This window comes from Solanum stenotomum, chromosome 1, assembly GCF_019186545.1.
Source record: "Solanum stenotomum isolate F172 chromosome 1, ASM1918654v1, whole genome shotgun sequence".
NCBI classification, from domain to species: domain Eukaryota; kingdom Viridiplantae; phylum Streptophyta; class Magnoliopsida; order Solanales; family Solanaceae; genus Solanum; species Solanum stenotomum.
Genome location: NC_064282.1, coordinates 93247155 through 93262624, shown reverse-complemented (window position 1 = coordinate 93262624; position 15470 = coordinate 93247155). Strand labels below are relative to the sequence as shown.

The 15470-nt window shown below is 32.8% G+C and overlaps 4 protein-coding genes across 5 annotated transcripts in view; 1 reads left to right on the top strand and 3 right to left on the bottom strand.

Moving 5' to 3' along the window:
- The window catches only part of LOC125871293 (CEN-like protein 1), a 33145-nt gene extending 29445 nt beyond the window's left edge, over positions 1–3700 (top strand). Inside the window, exons 1-4 of one of the 2 annotated variants that reach the window (XM_049551888.1) lie at positions 2203–2409; positions 2817–2878; positions 3320–3360; positions 3459–3700. In XM_049551888.1, coding sequence (XP_049407845.1) covers positions 2206–2409; positions 2817–2878; positions 3320–3360; positions 3459–3679 — 528 coding nt within the window. In that variant the 5' untranslated portion in view covers positions 2203–2205 and the 3' untranslated portion in view covers positions 3680–3700. Of the gene's footprint in view, positions 1–2202; positions 2410–2816; positions 2879–3319; positions 3361–3458 lie in introns of those variants that run through there. The other variant, XM_049551896.1, reaches the window with a different exon arrangement.
- Positions 1–15470, bottom strand: part of LOC125871115 (uncharacterized) — a 367917-nt gene that overhangs the window by 190344 nt on the left and 162103 nt on the right. The window lies entirely within an intron of this gene.
- On the bottom strand, positions 4337–4987 carry LOC125871368 (protein 108). The gene is made up of 2 exons (XM_049551958.1): positions 4642–4987; positions 4337–4507 (listed from the first exon to the last, which is right to left on the bottom strand). The coding sequence occupies exons 1-2, from the start codon at positions 4925–4927 to the stop codon at positions 4500–4502; spliced, it is 294 nt and encodes a 97-aa protein (XP_049407915.1). The 5' UTR covers positions 4928–4987; the 3' UTR covers positions 4337–4499.
- LOC125871020 (probable methyltransferase PMT15) lies at positions 6018–9826 on the bottom strand. Its single transcript, XM_049551601.1, has 6 exons — positions 9119–9826; positions 8831–9041; positions 8448–8733; positions 7893–8285; positions 6961–7038; positions 6018–6351 (listed from the first exon to the last, which is right to left on the bottom strand). The coding sequence occupies exons 1-6, from the start codon at positions 9824–9826 to the stop codon at positions 6114–6116; spliced, it is 1914 nt and encodes a 637-aa protein (XP_049407558.1). The 3' UTR covers positions 6018–6113.

Sequence of the window (15470 nt, the reverse complement as noted above, 5' to 3'; positions counted from 1 at the left end):
TCTTAGCTATAATTTTCTTAATTACGAGTCGTAGCTACATGTTAGAAGGAGGAAAGGGGTGAGCGAGATTGGGAGAGGGGGGAGAAAGACGAGCGAGATAGAGAGTGCTATAGTTGTTTTGTATATCTGATCGATAATTGTATCACAAATACAATTTAGTTAATTTTTTTAATCAAAAACTACTACTATAAAGAGGAGAGAGGCAAGCGAGATTGAGAGAGGATGGAGAGATACGAGCGAGATTTGGGAGAGAGATACAATTGATTTGTATATCTGATTGATAATTGTATATCTTGATAATTGTAACACGAATACAATTGATTGTATCAAAGACTATTACATTCAACTTATTGATGCAAATCAATTGTATCAAGTATATTAACGAATACAATTTGTATCGATAAATACATTTGTATCATTATTGTAATTCCTAACAAATTATGGTTGTATGTTGCCTTGAATATTGTACTTATGTGCTACGATGTGTGTATTATCATTTATATTTGTATCATTGACTATACCATTTTATATCATTGACTGTTACCATTTGTATTTGTATTGAAGAGAGAGGGGGCAAAGAGAGAAGAGAGGCGAGCGAAAACATAGATAAAGGTGAGGAGCAAGAGATAAGAGATAAATTTGCTATAAAATCTTAATTATAGCTACATATCAAAATTTTTTAAAATTATATTTATGTGTAGTAAATACATATCACATATGTATCTAAACATTTTTTTTTTAGTAGCATGATCACCCTAATGAATTTACCACCGTAAAACTCTGCAATTCTCAATCTCACAGCCGACGGCCACTGCCTTGACTAGGGGTGGAACCAAGATACTATAAGGGTTCATTCAAATTCTCTTCACCGAAAAGTTAGATTATATATATAAAACAAAATTATATTTTATATATACATTATAGATATTAATTTATTTTTATTTTTTTTTGTTGGTCTATTTATTTTATTTTATTTTAAATTCCTTAATAAAAATCTGACTCCACAGATGACCTCAATTGTCACTATCACTAGTTTTTTTCCGTGTGCTTCATCCAACAAAGTAGTAATTTGATGACACCAAGATTCTGCTAATTTATTTATTTATTTTTGCATGATTTTTAAAGTTAGATATTCTTCATTTTTTTAATTAATATAAACATATTATACATATTCATATGATGAGGAAATAAATATAATCGTAATTACTTTGTCTTCAAATTCAAACACAACGCATACCAATAATTAAATGTTTTATATATTTGTATTAACTCTCTACCGTCTCTAGTGGTTTCTATTTCCGTCATGAATAGCCAATATTGGTACATTTATTTGTTATTAAAAAGTGAAAACATTCGAATTTTTCCATTTATAGCCAACCTTTCAATTTGTGACACTTTTAATTGTTCCCCACCGAATCTTTAAAATTAACATCCCCCACCCTTCCTTTCTCTCGCAGAGCGGTGGATTCATAATTTTAAAGATATTTATTTGTGGAAAATCAAGTTAAAATGTTATTAAATATAAAAAGTAGGTTTTATATAAAGAGTTTAACAAGTAGATATATATGTTCTATTTAATTTTTTTTCTGCGGAGCATCTTATATATGTGGCGTCCTATATGTATTATGTGACGTAAGATGTGTGTGTCTACTTGTTCAACTTTATACAAATTTAATTGTCTACTTGTGCACATTCAAAATTGGAGGACATTGATGTCAATTGATATCAAGTTAAAAGGTATATTTATATATTATGCCTAGAAAAATATCATAATCTTTTATTTTTTTTAATCCTTCCCTAGGAGCTCCCACCCCTTTTGCTCCCTTGGTGACTCAAACTCGCAACCTTCGAATTGAAAGTGAGGGGTACTTATCATCCGAGCAACTCTCTCTCGTCAAAATATCATAATCTTTGAACCAACTTATAAGAAGAAAAGAATATAATATAAAATGGGATGCATGAAGAACTATTTATTGCAATCTTATTAGATTTCTACAAATATATTATATAGTCAACATCAAAAATACTGAGTTCAGATAAACACACAATATCAAAAGCTACCTCCCCCTCACTCAAGTGTCGTGTATATAAGTCCTCCTTGCAAGTAACATTCTTCAAACCAACTACCATATCTCTCTCTATTGCATAGCTTATACTAAAAAGCACACAATATTTAGTTAAGTTACCAAAAAAAGAAGGATTAATATGTCTTGTAGAGATATTGAACCACTCGTTGTTGCAAGAGTGATAGGAGAAGTTGTAGATAGTTTCAACCCAAGTGTGAAAATGAATGTGATATATAATGGAAGCAAACAAGTGTTTAATGGTCATGAACTCATGCCTCTTGTCATTGCTTCTAAGCCTCGTGTGGAGATAGGTGGTGAAGACATGAGATCTGCTTACACACTTGTATGTCGTGTCTATACCTAATTTATGTGACATTTTTCACTTCTCGAGATTTAGATTCAACTACTCCTCTCATTTCAATAATTTAAGCGTCATAGTTTGACTGAACACATCTAGTGGTCTTGATTAAACTTTTCATGTATAACGATGTTGAAATTTAAAGAACTTATTTAAAATACAGAATGAGACACTCTTTCTCACACAGATTAAAAAGAAAAGTAAGACAATTAAATTGGAACATAAGGAATATATAAATTTTGATTAACATTTTGAAACATTTTTTTTAATCATATATATTGATAGGAGAAGAATTGCAACTCGGGTCTCATTTTTAAATTATCTTCTTTTTTTTCCATCCTCTAAATTGTAAATTTTTAACTATGTTGTTTTCTTTCTTTTGTTTGAAAAAGATCATGACTGACCCAGATGTTCCAGGTCCTAGTGATCCTTACTTAAGGGAACACCTCCACTGGTAAGTATATTAATTGTTGATAAAAAAGCATTAAAACGCTTGACAGAACTATTGATAACACTCTTAAATTTGGCGTGAATTATCAGTTTCATTTTCAAACTATTGAAAGTCTTGAAAACGTCTTTTGACTTGATTAACTGTACTTAAATACACCATCGATCTGCCACATGACACAACAAGTGGTCTCAAATTCTTGTAGGAGCATGAAACTCTTAATAAAAAACCGAGAGAAAGTGTTGAAAACATCCCTAAACTTGACGTGAATTTAGGGGTGTACTCCACTCATGTTGTAAGAATGAGAGTGTATTTTAGTTTAGTTAATCAAGTTGATAGTTCGGAGATGAAACTAACAATTTACGCCAAATTTTATATGTTTCCACTACTTCTCACAAAGGCTAGTCATATTTGCATGGACTTTAAATTTGGGTTTTGCTTTTTCAGGATTGTGACAGATATTCCTGGTTCAACTGATGCTTCTTTTGGTAAGCAAATCAACTTGACTCATTCGTTATCATTTTATTTACTTAATTATAACTTCAACAAATGATCTAACACGTAGTAATACATCAATTTTTTATAGGAAAAGAGATAGTGAGCTACGATAGTCCAAAACCAGTGATCGGAATTCATCGATACGTGTTCGTATTATATAAGCAAAATAGAGGAAGACAAACAGTAAAACCACCAGCAACAAGAGACCATTTCAACACTCGAAAATTTGCAGCAGAAAATGGATTGGGTTCCCCTGTTGCTGCTGTTTACTTTAATGCCCAAAGAGAAACTGCTGCTAGAAGAAGATGAACCTACGTCCAACTTCATCAACATCAACAAATAAAAAATAAAATTATGCAAATTGAATAAGGTGTTTCTGCACTATGCAAAGTGACACAGTGTAATATCAGGAATGTATGCAGATTTTTTCGTAAGCAATGTCAAACTCTCTTAGGGTCCTACTATATATATGCGTATAAGTAGCTTCTCTCATCTATTACTTGTTGTAAAATATTATTTTCTGTGTCCCTAATTTATATGACATAATTAAAATTTCTAGATTCAAATTTTTTAAATTTTGATACTGAATTTTGATATAAAAACATTAAATTTTTTAAAATAAAATTTATATAGTTGAAAACTACATGAAAAATTACTATAATTAACAACTTAAAATATTTAAAAGACGAATAAAGAAAATTTGATTAACGCTCAAGATTCCAAATGTATCAGATAATGAAACCGACATATGGCAAAAAAAAATCCTCTTTCAATTTCGTAAAGCATATAGCAAAAGTTGTCCAACGCGTACAATTTTTTCGGGGAGTTTTTATTGGTGGATTCGAACTACCTCTTTTAAAAAATGAGTTTAAGTTATATTCATCGTTAGCATACGTTTAAGTGTGTCAATCTTCCAATATTAGTCAGTCAGAAACCCATCGTACTTAATATTTGAGCTTGAAATAATTAATAGAAAATTAACCAAGTCACATAATTTGTTTATTGATAATCATATGATAGTACAACCCAAAAAAAAAAAAGACAGAAGAGACAACGCTAATTTATTGTTACGATATTATTTAATTTGCTCATGTAGCATATGTAAACTTGCTGGCCACTGATCTCAAACTCAATTTGCTGCAACAAAAATAAAAATCAATGAGTAAATCATCGTAATAATATAGTAATAAATTTGAATCAGATTTGCTCTTTCAAGCAAATTCAGTAGCTTAAAATTAAATTTTAATAAGAGGCCTTAAATTTATACTAACCGGAACAAGAGAGTGGAGGGAGGTTGCACTGAGCTGGAATTTGAGCTGCAATACGCATAGTGTTGCACATACAGTCATGATTAATTGACTGTACTGCATTGCAACACTCTGTGCTTGCAGTAGGTGAGCCTGGCACCAGGAATGGTGCGCAGACGTTCAAGCCTGTAAGTGACGCGGTGCATGACTGCTGTGGCTGACATTCGATCACCCGGCTTTGCAGCACAATCACAAGCAAGCTCAACAACAACAATGAAACAACTGATGATGATGACTTCACAGCTGCCATGGTCGATATTCAAATATATATAAGTTGTTATATAACTTATAAATGATTGTCGAAAGAAAATGAAAGTAGATGAATTGGTTTAAGTTGTGCCAAAAGGGAGAAATATATATAGAGCTGAGAAAAAAAGGTGTTTATAAGATGAGACCCTTTGTGTGAATGACCTAATTGAAGATATTGACAATCAGCTTTCTTGCATTTTTTTTCCACACTTTGTAATTGAACCCTAATATATTATATGGAATTTCCGTAAATAGTCACTATAATAAACTTAATTATGCTCCATAGCTATATTTTGCATATTTACGGGTTGTAGCTAGAGTTTAAGCTGCCTTTTTTTTGTATAATTTGCGGATACGTTTGTATAATTGAGTTATTTTTGTATAAACTTGAAATAACGAATTTATACAAACACAAATATTTGAACATTAAATAGTTATACAAATTATATTATACAAATTCTGAATTATACAAATGTGTGAATTATACAAACTCAAAACCCCAACCCACGTAATTATCACTGAATGTTGGTTGCGAGTGGTAATTAACTAAAACTATAGCTATAATGACTAGTTAATTAGTTTATGTTTGTTTAACCATGTAATTTTTCCTATATTATACCATCGTATGGGGAGTTAAATTAATTTCCTTCTTTAACCGGAATTCATTTTGTGGCTCTCACATGACATAAGTTGTTTGAGACATATTGCTTGATATATTATAAGTGGACTTGTGGATATATATTACCTGTTATTCTTAATAATAATAATTTTAAAAAATGAAGTGCAAAATTTATTGATTGACTCTTGATCTAAGAACTTTATATTGAAATAATTTCAAATAAATAAGTAAAAAGAGTTCAAAAGGCACTTTCAAGACATAAAATAAAATCCATTAGTCATATCAAGACAAATAGAATTTGTTTACAAAAGCTTTGACAAACTACTATACAAAATTTAGTCACAAGAGTGAAATGCCTACATCAAAATTCATTCAATTTTACACTTCACTCCAAAAACAAAAAAAAAATAGAAAAAAAAAAAGAAAGAAAGATGAACAGGACCATTAGTATAGAGGAATTTAAACAAAGAAAACAAAATTGTTAATTTCACAAAATTAGATCCTTCTCAGACCGCAGTCGTGGAATTATACTGAATATGTTGTTGCTGCTATTGACGTCATTACAAAATTAGATCCTTGGGCTTGTGGTGGTGTTTGCTGGTGCAGTCCAATATGTCTTCACTGCAAATAGAAGTTTTTCTCTTTCCATTGGGCCATCTTCATGATCCACAATTAAACTCTCCCAATTTAGCCCATCTACAATCCTCTTTACTTCAACCAATATATCTACATCCTCACGTATTATTATACTTCCTTCTGGCCTTAATATTCTATCCATTTCTAGTAGTATGTCTTCCATGTCACATCTACATATCAAAATTGACAAGTATATCATAAAAAAAGGTCACTCATATAGCGGAATCAGGATTTTCGGTAAGGGAATTCAATACATATTAGAAAATATTACGCAAAAGTATGTGTGTTGACGTAGTCTCATAAAAAATAGACTAGTTTAGCCTATGTTTGTGTATAAGCGTATTTTATATATTATTATACATTTTTTTATAGAATTGACATATTCTGTAAAATGTTTTCCTCTAGCTATAATGTTACATAATATTATAATGGTGTATTGGACTATCTGACATATAATATTTTATGTTGGACGGTATATCTTTTAAAAAGTTTCCGAAAAAATATGTGAAGGAAATAAAAGTAAAAGAACAAGGCCGTCATGGGAAATAAGATACTCCCTCTATTCTAATATTTGTGAAGGGGTTCAGAGTACGATGGTCTAGAGACTTAATTTTAATTATGAATTTTTGTATAAAATTTTTAAATATCTTTTAAGAAAACGTTATGAATTATTTTATATTTGAAAAGTACTATAAGTCAATATAGACTCTCAAAGTAGCATATCTTTGTATAAATAGGGACAAAGAGAGTATAGAATTTAAAATGATGATAGAATTTACCTCTCTTTGTACATAGTAAATATTGAATCAGCATGAAGAAGATCGTATGTTCTTGGGTAAGTTGACATAGCTTCACACCTACAACAAAATTCATGGTTAATACATGACTTTGGAATATTTTCATCTAAAAATTTATAGTTGTTAGTTGTCACTTCATTGAATAGGTACCGAAAATTATATTTTTGAAAATAATGACGATTATGGAAGCTAACTTATCAAAGTTGAGTGACTTTTGAAAAAAGACAAAACAAAGTTGAGTGAATATGATGATCAATTACCCAAAGTTGTGTGACCATTCAAACTTCTAACTCTTGAAATACGTGACCATCTTATTGTGAAGTTTAAATGCTAGTAAAACTAGTCATTTGGAACATAGGGGGATTCAACCCCCCCCCCCCCCTCCACTTCCACGTCCCAGCTCGTGGAAAACCGTCTATCAATTGAAATTTCCCTTCGCCATCAAAGGGGAACCGGCTCCTCTAAAACATCCTCGGGAGAGTAGAAAGGAGAAGGGAACAAGAGTTTCTCGTCTCCAAGGAGTATAAAGGAAGCAAAGTGTCACCCTAACAAATTAGACATACACATCAAGGTGTTCAACCAACATGCGAAAGCGATCTCTCAAGAAAGAGGATTCAGCCCCGGAAACGCGATGCAGTGAAAGACATTGTAGACTATGTGATCGGTGATATTAAAGATATACCATCGGCTAGCGAACTCCACTTCCTAACAAGGTTAATGTATGCCCTAGAAAACAAAACAAGACCTAGGGTCTCACTGAATGAGAAGTTCAAAGATTGGTCCCATGTCTGCCTCAAAATCATAAAGGTTTGAGGACACGTGACACAGAACACACTTTTATTTACTTAAAAATGAGCGTGTGGAGGGGGGGGGGGGGGGGNGGGGGGGGATATTGAAGAACCTAAGAAATTTACCAGCTTTGATATGTTCCAATCAATCCTCTTTCATAAATGACACCAAGTGTATTGACCTCTGCTTCAGCAGGAACAATATTCATTACCCAAACAGGATCATCAACCCAACTAGCAGCAAAACCACCAAGGTTAGCATTCATGTCTAATAGATTTCTATATCTCCCTGGTTGATTAAGTTTGTCGTCAACACTCTTGTAATAAGAAACTCTCTTCTGCCATAACTGTGAATCTTTTTCGAATGATCCAGCCGTAACCCCTTTCACAGTTCCACTGCTGATCCTTGGTGGTATCGCATTCAATCTTTTAGGCCATTTTTCCAATTGTCCTCCAGCCACATCTTCATCACTTGACACTTCGGGCAAGGGAGTTATACACGTTTCAAGCTCCGTGTACCTAAAAATAACGTATACAACATATATGAAGCAAGATCAATGTCATCACATACTTGAATGTCATCAATCATCATATGATCCAGTCAAACATCGTCAAGTAAAATGAAACGGAGGGATGAGTAGCTAAGATATTAAAAGATTGAGTAGTTGGAAAAGCACAAACCAGGCTTTATCATAATCTTGGGCAGGACACATTAGTTTCTTCTTTTGTTCTTTGCACTGGAAATGATTGTATGGCTTTTGCCATATTGCAATGTCATCTTTTTCGACGAATTTTTTCCAGCAGAGTTTCTTAGCTACCTCTTCAATACGGGTTTGCTCACCGTTAAGGTCATCTCTGGTTCTTTCCCATCCTTTGAAATATTTCCTCCAACGGATTGGTGGACCGGAGAGTATCCAATATCCACCGGGCCTCAAAACTCTATCGACTTCCATTAAGTACGCGCCATCTGATATATCCACCACACACCAATCCAAACATAACATATAAAAAACAAAATTTGGATTTAAGAGATAACACATTTTCATTTACTTAATTATACGCACCATATAGGTCCCAAGGAATAAGGCAACGAGAGCAATGAGCCATGTCGAAAGCTCTAGATGGATAGGGAAGCCTCTTAGACGCGAGCACTCCAATCAATGCAGGAACGCCTCGCTCAAGAGCAAATTGAACTTGTGCTTCATGTGTATCTCTAGGTGCAAATGACATTGCTAGAATATCTCGCGATAGAAGATAAGCTCCCCAACTCGCCACCTGCATAGATCATCGCGATTTCTTTAGACCAAACATCTAAAATGAAATCCTATAATAGATAATGATGGTAAAATTACCCCACAGCCCGTGTCAATGGCGGTCCTAATGGAACCATCTTTAAGATTGATCAACTTATCAATGTCATCAACGTATGCATCGGCACCATTAGGAAACATAGTCCCTCCACCAGGGAACCTAAACTTATCTCCTTCTTTACGAATCCAATTTTGAACCGCCTTCTCCACTGTCAATTCCTTGTGAGGTACATTGGCGTACCACGCCAAATCCCTACTCTTAGGCCACTTAAACGGCTTCTTATAACCATAAGGCGCTGGTACACGACATTTCAACAACTGAGTCTTGTCAGGACAATGCCTCTCCCTATAAATCAATCTATCCCTCTTGAATTTCAACGATCGTTGAGGATCTTCACAAGGCGTATACTCACTATATTTAAAGTCACATGACGGGTAAACTTTAACATCATCAGATACCGCGCCTTCACCTTCCTCATCAACTTGTGTGCCAGACGAAGAATTTTTGGAAACTCCAGTGGTTGAAGAAGTGATTTTTAAAGGAATGCAGGGGACGGAAGTAGCAACATTAGAAACAGGGGAGGTGGAAATGGATCCTCTGCCTATCAAATACGCGAAAGAACAGAGGACAGTAAACGCGATAGCCAATGTATATACATTGATTCGTATTGAATGAGGTGAAGACGGGTAGTTTGCCCCATTCTTCTTGTACGTTGGGCTATAGTACGGAGGCGTTTTAGGACCTGCCATGACGGAAAAAAAAGATTATCTCCTATTACTCAATGAATTACGAGTTATACGAAATTGTTGAGGATATAGCATATCCACCAAGAGAAAATTGAGTGTTTGTTATGAAGTTCTTAAAAATAGGAAAAATTTGAGTTGAGAAATTGGATTGTGTATAACTGCATTGTTAGTTGCCATTGCTTTGGTATAATTTGGGACTAAGAAATAATCTCAGCCAAGGAAAATTGGAATGGAGGGAGAAATTTGTGACAAATGTTGGTTACAAATGTTGGTTGGGTTAAGAGGGCAATAATAATACTCTCTCTTTACCGTGACGTGACGTAATTTGACTGGGCACGGAGTTTTAAGAAATATGGGAAGATTTGAGTTGATATTGGAAAGGTCAGTCAACTTTGAGAATTTATATAGGAAAGTCATTGAATTTTATTTTGTATCAACAAAGTTGCTCAATTTAGACATTTTGTATCAGTTAAATCACTCAACTCAAAACTTTGACGATTTTTTTAGAAAATCAAAAATGGATCATCTGATATTCACTGTTATTTTTTTTAGTTTTAATTTTCTCGTAAATGGAGCGACAGAAGTTTTTTGAGAATTCAAGAGAAGGTCACGGCGAGACGAGCCGTTTATCATTATGATAGGTGTCAAGTGAAAGTACAGTGATGTATGCAGCTTAATTTGATTGTTTCTATATTTCAAAGCTAGTGGATTTTCAGTATTTCACTTCATATTTTTTTTGAAGAAACTAAAATAATGAAATAATTAGAATTAGGAAGAAGTAATTAAAGAACAATTTTTTTAGAACTGAAAAATAAGGCAGGGAGAGAAAGGGAGAATGAGAATTGGAAGGAATGAATTTAGGAGTACTGTAGACTGTAAAAACTTTAGGTTTTTTTTTTTCTATTTGGTGTTTAATATTCGTATTTTTATTTAGAGGAAATTGCTTTCTATCAAAGATTTTTTTTATTCTGGGCTAGAACTTGAGCCCTTTAGTTAAGAGAGAAACAATTATATCCACTGCACTATATTTGGTAGTAGAAACACGAGGGCCGTAGCAAACATAGGTTGGAAGAAGATGAAGAAGTTTTGGGTCTTTTAATTGGGTTTGGAATTTTGGTTGATGGGTAGGATTGTGAATGAGTCTAATTGCATGTGGATTGATAAAATAATGTCATATATTTAATTAATGATAAATTTAGTTGAGTGATTTTATTGATTCAAATGTTTAAGTTGAGTAATTTAACTGATACAAAACAAAGTTAAATGGTTTGCTACATATATTTTTAAAATTGAGTGACATTTTGAGATATTAACTCGGGAAAATTTTGCAATGTTTCCAAATTCTTGTCCATTTTATTTGTTTGTCTCACTTTGACTTGATACGAAATTTAAGAAAGTGAATAATTTTTTTGGAATTTTGAGATCTTAAACTAAAAATATATAGAATACCAAATTGCTCTTTAATCATATGAGGTTAAACATATTATGTGGATAAAAAAATATTTTGGCAAAATTACCACTTGTAATGACCTGAAAAGTCATTTTTTTGAATTTTTTGTAAGATTACCATTTTACCCCTCCCGGTAGTTGTCACGAGTCATTCATGATCAGTTGGTGAAATTAATTTTAAGAATTTTGAACTATTCGTTTAACTCGAGTTAATTAATTGATATGTAATTGTAGATAATTGAATTAATCGATAGTTAATGGGCTAAAGCAGGGGCGGCTCAACGTAATCGGAGGCCTAAAGCGAAATCTTAATTAGAGGCCTAAAATCTAAATAAACTTCACACGCATTTATTTAAAATTTATTTTTCTTACATTTTTAAATGCAAAGTATNTAGGCAATCTTTGATTTCTTCAATAGTTGGTGTCATTTCAACATCTCCGAAGCGAAATACCATCCTCTCATCGTCCCAAAATCGAGTGACCACCTCAATGAACTTAGGCCAGACTCTGAGATTCATTATTGACGGGAGGTGACCTAAGTGAATGGAGAGTTCTCTTTTCTGATATGCATTGAGATTGTACCACCATACACGAAGGAGGTTTGGCGTCTCGATGACCATTTTGAAACTCAAGTGTTGCTTAGCCATCTACAAAAACATACAAATAATTAGATACCCCCCAAACCCGAGACACAATAATTTGTCAAACAGCGCATACATCCTTCAAACACGCAAGTATGAACGTCCGTTCGGGCCGTGGGCCCTTTGGACTCAAGGTGGTCTTTCTAATGGGCCCAACACGCCTTGGGTATTGGGTCATCTTAAGCCAATGCGCTAAATTTCGGGATTGAGTTTGGCTCTACACTAGTCTTGACTAAGAGTAGGTTTTGTTTATAGTGGATAGGTGACCCAAGCGGACTACTTGGGCTGAGACAGTTAACGACCGTTGACTATCCAGTAGCCAACTACATTCGTCAGGGTGTCCCGAGAACAATTTGGTTAACGAACGACTGCGGCTCGCATAATCGTCCTTTAAGTGAAATAAAGAAAAATAATGTCATTTGACGGAATAAATGATATGCATGCAATGACAGTTGATATCACAATTTAAGCAAATAAGGCAGATATGAGGTTAATCAATTCAACAAATATTAACAAATAGTCAAAGAGAGTCAAGTCATTATGGTTAGAACCTAATTGAATCCCCAGCAGAGTCGTCATTTCTGTTGTGCCGTAATTTTACTAACCTTAGCAAAATCACTATTTTGAAATGTTCTAAGTATAAAACATTTTAAGAAAAATACTTAGAAAAAGTCGCCACTTAATTTTTTAAAGAAATTAAGAAAACTTATAATTTTCAAAGATTTAAACAGAAAAAATCATTTGAAAATACCAAAGAGGGTTCGGGGTTCAATTTACACTTCGAGAAGGGTTTAAGCATTCGAAGTGCCCGCTAACATACGGTTGACCTGCAACTTGACTAATATATATTTTTGACTATCTTTAGGAAAATGGTTTAACATAAAAGATAACATGATAATTTACAATATTTAGTTAACTTTGAGAAAATAATTAAATAAATGACACATTTTATTTTGATTTTTTTTTAGAGAAAAGGATTCAAAAATGGAACAACTGACTCGAAATACAAGTGATTAGAATATCAATAAAACAAGATTAATTAGAATTTATTTTATTCATTTTGAAATAATAATTTAAACCAATTTAATAAATTAAGGCATAAAAATCATTTTTTAATTAATTGACTAACCTTTTTTGAGAAAATGATTAAGTAAGCAATTATAATAATGATTTACACTATTAGATTAACTTTGAGAAAGTAGTTAAACAAAGAGTGATTTTTATTTTTTAAGGAAAATAGGACCTTAATTGAAATATTTGAATTAGAGACAAGTAATAAGAATTTTAACGAAACTTAAAGTAGTTGGTTTTTTATTTGAGTCATTTTTGGTTTATGAAAAACTATTTTAAACTAATAAAATAAAAGAAGAAAAAAAAAAAAAAAAAGTTTTGACTAAAGATTATAAATGGCAATACAAAAGTTGATAAAATAAGATTTGTTAGAAACAAAACAACACAGATAAATAGTTCGTCTTTTGGGGAATTCAACTAAGTTAATTAACAATTCTAAAGTTAGAGTTAATGATAATAAAACAAACAATAAATAAGGACAATTAAATAATTTAGAAGTAAAGGAGAGATGAATTTGGGCCCTTTTTGGGCCAAATTCGCTGCCATTATTGGGCTTAACCAATTCCCGTTTTTTGTATACACATAGCGTATATCAGTGTATATCGGCGTGTGTATAGGTGTTTTTCGTGTATATCTTGCTCCCAAACACCTAGACTTCACCTCAGCCCTGTATTTTTGCATTTTTGACCTATATATAAGTATATACAGCTGCATATAGCGTATATTGAATGTATATAACGTGTATACAGCCTGCTTTTGGACTCCCAAGGGCCTGTTTCAGCTTCTTTTTCACCGAATATCTGAGGATGGCTCGAAACGACTCAAGGATATGCAAGAGTGGAGTCCAAAATGAACTCGAATTGGTGTCACATGTAAAAGAAAAATAAAAATAAAGTCACATGAGAATCTTATTCAATCAAACTAATTAAGGAAAACATAAAACGCCATTTTTAAAGCAACCAAATTCAAACATACCATACTGTATCCAAATAAGGAGGACTTATATGTAGATAATGCATATTTAATGATAACTAAAGACTACATATAGAGTAGAAATAACTCAAAAGAAAGTGTGAGACAAAACAAAAAATACAACTAAATCAGTGAACAAGATCTATATGGCAGTGACTACATTATGCAAACTAGTATCAACAAACATATTATTAGCAACTAAGGACATGTTTACAAGTGCATTGAAACACCAAATAATACTATAAACCAACACTAAAAGGTAACTCTAATGAGGTCTATCTTTATACGTTAGTAACCAATCACTCATGGACATACAAATTTAAAGCTTCATTCAAGTAATATGAGGCAACTAAACTCTCACATATTAAATTCGAGTATTACACACCCTACCAAAGATATAGGGGTAAAACCAAAGGAAGCTTTATATGCAAAAATACATGAGTTAACAATCAAGTCTAATGAAAAGATATCAATCATGAACATACTAAATAATAAGACAAGACTCATTTTATTTTATTTTTGCAATAGAGCTGCTACTTTGTTAAATTTAATCATGGAGCAGACATCAACGATAAAGGACGGGCAACAATAGTATTTACGCTACAACATTTCAGATTATAAAAAAAAAAAAAAAAATTAAAAAAAAAGAAAAAAAAAAAAGAAAAAAAAAAGAAACATGATATATCAACTAGATAGGATAGCTAAGGAAAATTGAAATAAATCAAGCAAATAAGACCATAATTTAATCATCATAACAATTATAACAATAACATTTGAATACAGTGAACCAATGGTCCTTATTGTAAATTTCATAGCCTCAACATACCTTAAGAGATATGTTCAACATGAGGATATAATGAAAATCTTAAATGGAGCCAAGCAGCAAACAAGCAGAGCAACAAAAAACAAAATAAGGTAAAGCAATATTACCGGGAACGGAAAACTAAGGCTAAATTAAACCAAAAATAATATATTATCTCGGAAGTAAATTAAGGTTAGAAGAGAATTTTACCTTTTCGAGGTCAGCGAAACTAGGATCAATACAAGCTTAAGAACAACTTCAACACCGACTTCAAACCTCGAGCAATAAGATAAAAAAAATCCAAACCAATCTTAGCCGAAGACCCTTTTAGAACCTAGAACTAAAAATGCATTCCAAAATTTCTCAAGAGTAAACGTCAATTATTCAAGAAAATTTTTTCTCCCCCAAACAGTGATCAAAAGAGAGCAATATATAGCTGGAAATTTAAGGGAAATCGGGTGAAATTTCAAAAAAAAAAAAAAAAAAAATTTCGAATTCAATCTCTGCCCCTTTTCAATCCAACAGTGGTAAGCTTTTGAAAAAATCCCTAAAAATGGGGGAAAAGGGACGTGAGGGTGATGGGGGGGTCTGCAGGGTATGGGTTTTGCAGATGAGTGATGAAATTTCCGGATTTGTTGGGATTTTTCTGGGTTGCGTCTGGAGGAAGAAGAAGAATGGGCGGTGGGGTCGTCTGGTTCGGGGGTCTGCTGAT

Coding starts and splice junctions, on each gene's coding strand:
- LOC125871368 (XM_049551958.1), bottom strand. CDS start 4,927: ATGGCAGCTGTGAAGTCATCATCATCAGTTGTTTCATTGTTGTTGTTG.
- LOC125871020 (XM_049551601.1), bottom strand. CDS start 9,826: ATGGCAGGTCCTAAAACGCCTCCGTACTATAGCCCAACGTACAAGAAG. Junction 7,039..7,892: donor ATTGGAACATATCAAAGCTG/GTAAATTTCTTA, acceptor ATTTTGTTGTAG/GTGTGAAGCTATGTCAACTT. Junction 6,352..6,960: donor TTTACTATGTACAAAGAGAG/GTAAATTCTATC, acceptor TTTGATATGTAG/ATGTGACATGGAAGACATAC.